A 9,626-nucleotide genomic window follows, 5' to 3' on the forward strand; every position below is an offset into this window, starting at 1 on the left:
GTCAGTGTTAGCCAGACACTTTCTTGTTGTCTAGAAAGTGACCTACAGTACATACTTTCACATATAGTGTAGAACGTAGAGCTCATTTTCCAGGATCTTTCTAAATACAGTAAGTAGCATACCTTTTAATTTTCAACAATGATGCTAAACATTGAGGTATATAAATCATAAATGCTAGCTAACTAGCAAGAATTCCCAAAAAGAACAATACAAAAAGAGAGGCAGATCAGTATGTTTGAATAGACAAAATAGCAATTTATTAATAACTTATCATCTCTTTACATTCGTAGGGTTGGAAGGACGGGGCCCAAAGTGGAACCTTCCTCCTTCAGAACAGGCCTTTGCTTAAAATTTGTAAAATCCGTGTCAGACAACTAAATTGCATTTCACAGAATTTCCCTGAAGAGCGGTGGCGTAGGAACGTCTTCCGCATCGTCGACATTTCAGAGACCTCGAATCGCACAAAACAAACAAAAAAAAAAAACCCAGCACCCGCTTCAATTTTCCATTATTCTTGACGTTAGACAAAACAATTTGTTATAAAGGCGTCCTGTTTCTAGATTCGTTGTGAGCATGCAGCCATATTCGGGACTCGAACATATACTGATACGAGTTTGCACAATACTTTCTGAATGTGCTGACAGTTTATAGCTCTGACAGCAGGTGACAGAGAAGTTTAATGATGCATTAACCGCTTGGAGCAGTTAACGCACAACGATACTCATATGTACAGAAGGTCTAAGGCCGGGGCAACAAGGTGACTCTCAGAGGGTGGGAAGATGCTTAAGGAAAGGCTGATTCATAAAGGCTCGTTCATAAAGCAAAGGAAAAAAAAAGAAATATATTACATTATACACATTTGTGATCTCACAAAATCTATTCAGTTTCTTTTTTGGCATTTAACTCATAGATAATATTGATCAATATTCAGTTTAGATGACATACGGAAACAAACAAACAAAAAAAGATTCGGTGCCTGTTAATTTTTTCATAACAGGTATACCGTGGCTATAATAATGTCATTAATATACACACGTATAAACGATTCAAAAGTGTCTCCACACAAACAAACTGGAGTACACTGTACTGTGCCATCGTCAACGAGGGTGTCTGTAATGTTTTGTTAAATCCCCAAAAACAGGCAAGTCTTCACTGAAGACAAGAAGAGCACACCCGAAAAAATGTGAAGGTGCAAGTGCTAGAAAAAACAAACTGAAACAGAACAAGTCTCTAGTTGCTTTTTTGTTTTGTTTTTTAAAACTGTCCAATTCCAGTCTCTTTGGCACGCCAGAAGTTCCTCATTTGGACAGTCTTCACATGCTTGAGTACGAAGATAGAAAGCAGGAACTACCTTACAGAGTCTGAGAGAGATACAGAGCTGCGTTTCTCCGTCCCAATAATACAGCAGCTGCCTTTCCGCTTCAGGCCAAAGCGCGTTGGCGCGTCATCGGCTAACTCACGACAGTCGGCATCTCACGCCAGCTGCGTCAAAAATCGTCCGGAAAACCCTCCTCTGTTTGAGAGAGGAAAAAGACAGAAAGCCACATTGGGATGGTCAAGCACCTTTTGCAGGTGCACCCGGCGTCTCACGTGGACTCGAGCGGGTCGAGCTGGAAGACGTTGTGATTGGTGGGCGTGCTGAAGTACAGCGGCTGCGACGGCGCCGTGGCCCGGTTGTCGCACGGGCTCTGAAGTCCCAGTGTGCGCTCAAAGTCCAACAGCTGGCCCATGAAGTTAAAGTTGGGCGAGATGTTTGATTTTTTCATCTTGACGATGTCGTAGGCGTCGTTCATGGACAGGTTGAGCTTCTGCATCAGGTAGGCCACGGTCACCGTGACAGAGCGGCTGATACCGGCAAGGCAGTGCACCAGGACGCCACACTTCTGACCTCGAGCCTCGTCTGTACAAAAAACAACATGCAGAATTTCTGGTTAGATTTCGGTGCAAACAATAACATTTGTTATGAAATCTAAAATCTGATTTCGTCAAAAACCCAATCATTTTGTGCCTTTATAAACGCGTACATTAACCATGCGTCTGAGAGCGAGAGACAGAGAGAGAGAGAGAGAAACATGCGTGTGTCAGAATTCATTAGACTCCCGGAAGGAGGGGACACAAAAAGCTCTCATTCAGTACGCTCTCTAGGGCATGACAGAGGACGAAAACAAATCTTCCATTTTTCTGCTGTGGAATCAGACATGGAAATTGACAATTATGGCCTATCGAATGATCTTTCCGCTCACCAGGTTACTCGACAATGGCACCATTTGGGGCGTGTAAATGTAGAAGTCATGGGGGCGCACTGTCATGGCGAGCAGGATGTCAACATTACCCCCCCCCCCATCACCACCACCCCCCTGTAAATGGGCCCCGTTGTGTGGGAGAAAACACCGCCCCTGTCCTACATTACTTTCAATGCCGCTTCCTTCCTGTTGAGCTCAAATTACCTCGCCTCATCTCCTGCTCTGTCATAAGCCTTTTTTGTGTGAGCACATACTCAAACACACACACACACACACACACACAGCTTGGCTAAAATCCTCAAACAAACACAAAAGGACAGCGGCAAAGCATTACGGCTGGGAATCTGATGGTGGTGTTTTAAACAAAGACTCTTAATCCTTTTATGTAGTCAAGGTGGCGCAACTTTACGCGCTCTAGTTTGCCTTTTTTAAATGCCATATTACAGTAGCACCTCATTTCAATCACAACAGTCTATTAATATCTGATTATAAAAAGCAGAGAGTATGGGCGGATGGGTGTAATTAACACTTTCCTTTTTTTTCTCTTTTTTTTTTAAACGTAATGGGTAAAAATTTGCAACCTTTTAATGTAGGCTTTTTTTTACTTTCTTAAATACAGCAGTCTGTACAGTGTCAGAAACCATAAAACCACACATGTAACCATTTAGTTTCGAACACGTCAACACATTTAACAAAAGTACATGAAGTTCTGAATGTCTGATAATGCTGCTACGTTTCATTCTGTATTCTTATCTTTGAAGACATGGCTATCATCAAGCTTTATTTTGCAATGTCACTGTTGTTACTACCGTGTCGCTGTAACGCTTCAACTTCCTCATGAGGAATAAATAAAATTGTTAAAATCTTTGTCTTATCTTGTATTATTTTATTTTTTATTATTTCCTTTCATTATAACCTGAGGTCCCTGTTAGCCTGAATCTAATCACGGTCCCTGTAAAACCAGTTTATGTAACAAATGTGTGTGTGTGTGTGTGTGTGTGAGAGAGTGTTGTCTGCTCACCGATGAAGCTGATGGCCTCTGGGAAGAACTGCGACAGGTTCTGGCTCCAGTGGTCCGATATAGGGATCTGTTTGTACTTAAACTCTCCTGCGTTCTCGAAAAGGTTGGGCAGGTTTGGGGTCACGTTCAGGATGTACTTGATGCCGAACTCCTCCAGCACGTCCAGGTTGGTGGAGTCCTTGGCGCAGCCCAGGTAAAGGTGCGGCAGGATCTCGACTGGGAAGGACGGCTGTGGGTTGGACGCCGGGCTGCCATCCGAATCGGTGGCGCTGCCGGGCTCGCGGTCCACATCGGACTCGATGTCCGATGAATCGGAGCTGATGCGCAGGCCGCCGAGGCCCAGGACGTGTGACGTCGGGGACCCGCTCCCGCTGCACGAGCCGTCCAGGTTGGTCTCGCAGAGAGACGAACACTCAGCCTGGAACTTGCTGAAACCACCTGGAGGGTTAAAACATAATGAGGTCGATGTTTATTTATTTATTTATAGCACACAAGCACATAAATGCATGCATGCACATTTTTTGTATGATGATGATTTTAAATGCCTTAAAAGGCAGAAAATAGTACCCGAAGGTGCCTTATACAAATAGAGCAAATTATATTTACAAATAGTATATACCTATAATAACGGAAACGTTACACAAATAGTACTTATGCAAATAGTACCTGAATAATCACATGCATTCAAAAAAGTTTTTAAACTTATAATTATTATTATTATTTAAAAAAAAAAAACATACATTCGTATCAGTATGTAGACTTATGCACAGCATTTTCCTCAACATGTCTAGAGAGAATATGCACATGAATGCATGCACATTTTTGTATTATGGATTTCTCCATTCTTACTTTTTTTTTTTAAGACTCCAAATAGTACTCTATAATATGATGATGACATACACTCAAAGAAAGTTTTAAAAGTTATTTTGCTCAAAAATATGAAGCATATATTTAGTATTAGTATGTAGACTAATGCCGGGCAATGTGTTGAAGATGATGGGAACTATTTAAAAGATATTTGTGTATGTGTGCGCGCGCATGATTGATAAAAAACATATTACCATCGTCATTAACATATTTAGAAAAACGACGTGCATTAGTCTACAAACCGATACTAATGTATGTTTTTTTTATTAATCATGCCCACACACACACGTATTAAATAGTTCCTTTTACCATATTAAGAAAAATGCTCTGCATCATCAGTATCAGTATGTAGACTAATGCAAGACATTTTTTTCTTAACGTTAATGATAATGGGAACTATTTAAAAAGATGTGTGTGTGTGTGTGTGTGCATGCATATCAAAAACAACCAGCGCTACAAGCTTGCTCCGGGCCTTTCTGAACACCCGACTGCACTGTAGTATTACTGTATGAGCGGTAACACCGCGTACCTTCGAGGTAAAAGGCTTTGTAGCCCTCGTCCTTCATCCTGCGCAGCAGCAAGCCGAGCACCGAGCCTCCGTCCACGTTCTCGTTCCACTCCCGACTGCACTCGTCGTACAGCACGATGGTGTCGGTTCTGCAGCGGCGCGCGAACCTCTCGCGGTCCTGCCCGTCCGAGAGCAGGGACTTGACGGGCAGGTTGCCCTTCTTGAGCCGCCGCAGCATGAGGCTCGGGATCGCCACGTTGATCGCCGCCGCGACGTGCGACGAGTCGTAGAGCTCGCGCGCGCGGCAGTCCATGACGAGCAGGCGCTCGCGGCGCGTCTCGAGCTGCTCGCGGAGCCACGCGACGCTCTTGCTGATCGCCATCGCCGTGTCGGGCTGCGCGGGGCGGAACTTGTCGAGCATCGGGGTTTCCGTTCTGGGGTTTCGCGGAGCGTCGTGGGTGCGCAGGGCCGCGTCGGGGCTTTCAGCAGGCCAGGCCGGAGCGCGCGCTCATTGCTCGGTACAATAACAATAATAATGTTGTTGTTGTTGTTTTTTAAACAACAACAATAATACGCACACGCACCCTCGACAAGTGCTGATTAAAAGAGGAAGAAAAAAAAAATCCGATTCGTATTAATGGATCTTGGAGACGAGACGCGCTCCGTCCATTCATGCGCGTGCGCTCAGAAATGCCTGCGCGTTTATCAATGACTCTCGCGCGCGCCTGAGAGTAACGCTCGAGCCCTCACTCACTCACTTACTCCCTCCCTCACTCACTCACGCGCCGCTTCTGGTTATATAACCGCGTCTTCTTCTTCGACTCCTGTTTTATCTGTTCAACATCCAGATCCGCGCGCTGTATGTGTGTTCGTGCGCGGAGCGTGTAAAAAAAGAAGAAGAAGAAGAAGAAAACCCTCCAGTACAGATTCACCGCGGCGTCCTGTTCCTCCAAAGCGAGGCTTCTTTTCTTCTGTGATCTACTCTCTGTCTCTGTCCGTGTCTCTCTGTGTCTCTGCGAGTGTGTGTGTGAGTGAGAGAGATAGAGAGAGAGTGTGTGTGTGTGTGTTACTGAATGGAAGCGAGGGCGCGGCGTTTCAATGCCGACATTATCGCGCGCCGACCAATCGCAGGGCTCGGAGCGCGCCGTCGCCTTGGCAACGGGGGCCGGATGGAAACCGGGGCCTGCGCCGCTGAATTGTTAATAAGTTTGTCATTCACAAAAACGGAAAGGAATTTCCGCTCCGGATCAACTGACCGCAAACAAACAGCACAGGAAGGAGAGAGAGAGAGAGAGAGAGAGCAGGACTCCACTGAAGCTCGGGTTACACACACACACACACACACACACACACACATACTAGTGTAAATTGACACTTTTTACAAACATGCATTATAAAATAAAAGTCATACTTAGTTGACATATTATATATATATATATATATATATATATATATATAAATATATATATATAAGTGTGTGTATATATATATATATATATATATATATATATATATGTGTGTATACACAGACAAATACATGAAATACACAAATATATGCACACATATATACAAGATAATGCACTAGATATAGATAGTTGAGAGATAATGCACTAGATATAGATAGTTGAGAGATAATGCACTAGATATAGATAGTTAATAGATAATGCACTAGATATAGATAGTTGATAGATAATGCACTAGATATAGATAGTTGATAGATAATGCACTAGATATAGATAGTTGAGAGATAATGCACTAGATATAGATAGTTGATAGATAATGCACTAGATATAGATAGTTAATAGATAATGCACTAGATATAGATAGTTGAGAGATAATGCACTAGATATAGATAGTTAATAGATAATGCACTAGATATAGATAGTTGAGAGATAATGCACTAGATATAGATAGTTGAGAGATAATGCACTAGATATAGATAGTTGAGAGATAATGCACTAGATATAGATAGTTGAGAGATAATGCACTAGATATAGATAGTTGAGAGAGAATGCACTAGATATAGATAGTTGATAGATAATGCACTAGATATAGATAGTTAATAGATAATGCACTAGATATACGTAGATAGTTGAGAGATAATGCACTAGATATAGATAGTTAATAGATAATGCACTAGATATAGATAGTTGAGAGATAATGCACTAGATATAGATAATTCCCCAAGATAAGGCACTAGATTCTTTACATCCAGGACTGTTTTTTTATTATTATTATTATTACTACTACTACTACTACTACTACTACAAGAAGTGCAATACTTCCTTGTTTCTGACACTACCTGTTTGTGTGAAGGCCAACACACACAAATTCCATTGTATATATTATGTTTATATTTTAGTGCAACTTGCTTATTCTTTTGTTTATGATCACATTTTCTTTATTGCTGTCGGTCTCTGAGAGGTAACAAACACTCTACATGGACACAAACATATTTGGCCAACATGTTAATGATTAAATTCAATCAGGCCCCAACATGACTGAGCCCCAGTGCACAAAGCAAGGACTTTAAAGACTATAAAGGTTTGATGAGTTTGGTGTGGAGGACCTTGACTTGCCTGAACACAGAGCCCTGACCTCAACCCCATCGAGCACATTCGAGATGAACTGAAATGGAGATTTGCAAAGAGCCAGGCCTTCATGTTCAACAAACCTGAGCTCATAAATGCTCTACGGAATGAATGGGCACGAGTTCATATGAAGATTCAGAGTTTCAATGTGACACATAATCACCTGAAGTGTCTCGTGCCACACGGTGGTTCCTTCCTCAGGTCCGCTCTGGAGGTTGTCCTGACCTGAGGTGTGAAGTGACTGAACAATAAACACATTAGTGAAGCCGTCAGCACACTTTAACACTTCCTGAACGACTTGGCTCAGTTAAGGTTCCTTTTTGTTTGTTTTTTTAATAAATCATTTTAGATTTATCAGATGAATGAATGCTGTGACAGCGCATGCCTTTAAATAAAATGAAATTAAAATAACACGCAGACACACTTTCCTTAAATGACACGACCTAGATCTGACACATGAGCTACTAAACTACTAAAAGACGTATTACAGTACTGTTAGATATAAACACTATGTGTATCAGTAATCCATATAAACATGAAGGTGTCATTATGATAAAAACTTTATAGAGAATAAACTAAATTGTTAATTACTGTTGGGATTAAAATCATTGCCTACACAATAACCACAAAATCTTTATTTAAAGCTCTGAGGCATAAAACTGGGATAATCGTGTCATAACCATGTCATGGCAACCCTCGTACGATGTCATGTAACATCATGTTATTATTATTATTTAGGTAACATGATTCTTCTGCCCATTAGCTCACTCCATCTCAATTCCTGTTTTTAGGTTAAAAGCCTCTGAGCCCTTCCTTTGAAACGACCCGGAGGGCCTGTGGTGCTCTGGTGTTTGTAAGGGGAAAAAAAGAATGGCTTGTCATTTTGATGGAGAACGTAAAGTAGACGCCGGAGATTCGCTGCTGCGTTCTCAGACACGCTGTCTCCAGTAGGCAGGTCGAGGTCAACTACCCTTAATAGTCCATTTAGGCCTGCCATTGACATGCGGAGTGACCACACGAGCATAAAGGTGTGTGTGCAGTTTCAGAGCTTTTAACATACGACGCACGGCGGGGAGCTTCGTATAACAGTCAGCTTCCTTTAAAAAGGCTTCCTCCGAGTTTCGACAAGGACTGGGTGTTGGTCCGAGACTTTCTGGAGGAGAAAGAAAAAAAAAAAAAACCCTTGTAAGATTTTTTTGAATGTGGGAGAGCTCAGACCTTAGAGGTATATGACAATGCTGGAGGATATAGATGTATATATAAATGTACATATACAGTATATCAGGGGTGTTCAAATCAAACTGGGACGCGATAAACATTTACAGAACGTTGATGAGACTCTGCAGTAAAACATTTGAAGGGTGCAAACTTTTTAAAGAAGACTGGAGCCGCTTCTGTGAACATTCAGCGAGTGAAACACCTCCTCCTTAAAAAAAAAAAAATCAACAAATAACTTGTCATCAACTTACGGAAGAAAAGACAGATCCGTCTTACACATTACAGGAACTTAGCTAGGAGTTATTGCGACATCCCCCGTACAGTCCTGACCTCGCTCCAAGTCATTTCCACATGTTTGGGCCATTAAGGACGTTCCTGGGAGGCCGGTGCTTCAGGCCATCTGATCATGGCTCCGGCATACTGAGGAATCGTTCTACCTTGATGATAATTAAATTAGTGCATCATATAGATTATAGGGAATTATATATAGAAATAAAAGAAGTTTTTAGTCTCATAACGGTACAATCAAAAATCCCAGGTTTGACTTGAACACTTCATGATATAAAAAGTGTAAACGATGCACTAGCGAAACACTGGGATGAGTGTTAACCAAAAGTCCCGGATTGACTTGAACGCCTCCTTATTATTATTATTATATAGAGAATATAATACATCTGGGATGTCCTGGCTTAATGAAGCCTCTGTGAGTACTTTATACTACATCATTTTGCCAACATCATGGTTTTTGTTGTTCCTGTATTTACGTGTCCGCTGCACACATGAATGTGAACGAGCTGTTCCTATAAGCATCGATAATGTATAATACAATGTTAACTATAAAAACGTTTGAGCAAATCACACGTACACTACACATGCAGGTGAGGCCGACAAAAAAGTGTTCACAGTATTCCTATAACTGTGTCATTTCTCGCAGCCGCTCAGGGTTACTCAAGGCTTATCCAGCTATGCATTATCTCTTGAGTATCAGTTGGCCCCGCTGCCCTGCTTCTATTGTCGTCTCCCTGGCATCTGTTCCGCGACTCCACCTCTGGCGAGTCACGCGAAGCGACACCGCACTTAAAAGTTCATGCTAAGACAGACGTGTGCGATGCGGGCCCTCGTGCTCGCGCGACCAGGTGGCGATCTGATAACAAACCCACTTCTTCCTGTTGTTATCG

The 9,626-nt window shown here is 42.2% G+C and overlaps 1 protein-coding gene across 1 annotated transcript; it reads right to left on the bottom strand.

The window, feature by feature from the left end:
• Positions 1 to 234: 234 nt before the first annotated feature.
• dusp6 (dual specificity phosphatase 6) lies at positions 235 to 5,918 on the bottom strand. The gene is made up of 3 exons (XM_053506056.1): positions 4,661 to 5,918; positions 3,265 to 3,702; positions 235 to 1,900 (listed from the first exon to the last, which is right to left on the bottom strand). Exons 1-3 carry the CDS (start codon positions 5,058 to 5,060, stop codon positions 1,587 to 1,589), a joined length of 1,152 nt encoding a protein of 383 aa, XP_053362031.1. The 5' UTR covers positions 5,061 to 5,918; the 3' UTR covers positions 235 to 1,586.
• Between the last annotated feature and the right edge of the window lie 3,708 nt (positions 5,919 to 9,626).

This window comes from Clarias gariepinus, chromosome 10 (genome assembly GCF_024256425.1).
Source record: "Clarias gariepinus isolate MV-2021 ecotype Netherlands chromosome 10, CGAR_prim_01v2, whole genome shotgun sequence".
Classification (NCBI taxonomy): Eukaryota; Metazoa; Chordata; class Actinopteri; order Siluriformes; family Clariidae; genus Clarias; species Clarias gariepinus.

Coding starts and splice junctions, on each gene's coding strand:
- dusp6 (XM_053506056.1), bottom strand. CDS start 5,060: ATGCTCGACAAGTTCCGCCCCGCGCAGCCCGACACGGCGATGGCGATC. Junction 3,703..4,660: donor CAAAGCCTTTTACCTCGAAG/GTACGCGGTGTT, acceptor TTAACCCTCCAG/GTGGTTTCAGCAAGTTCCAG. Junction 1,901..3,264: donor AGAGGCCATCAGCTTCATCG/GTGAGCAGACAA, acceptor TTTTTTGTACAG/ACGAGGCTCGAGGTCAGAAG.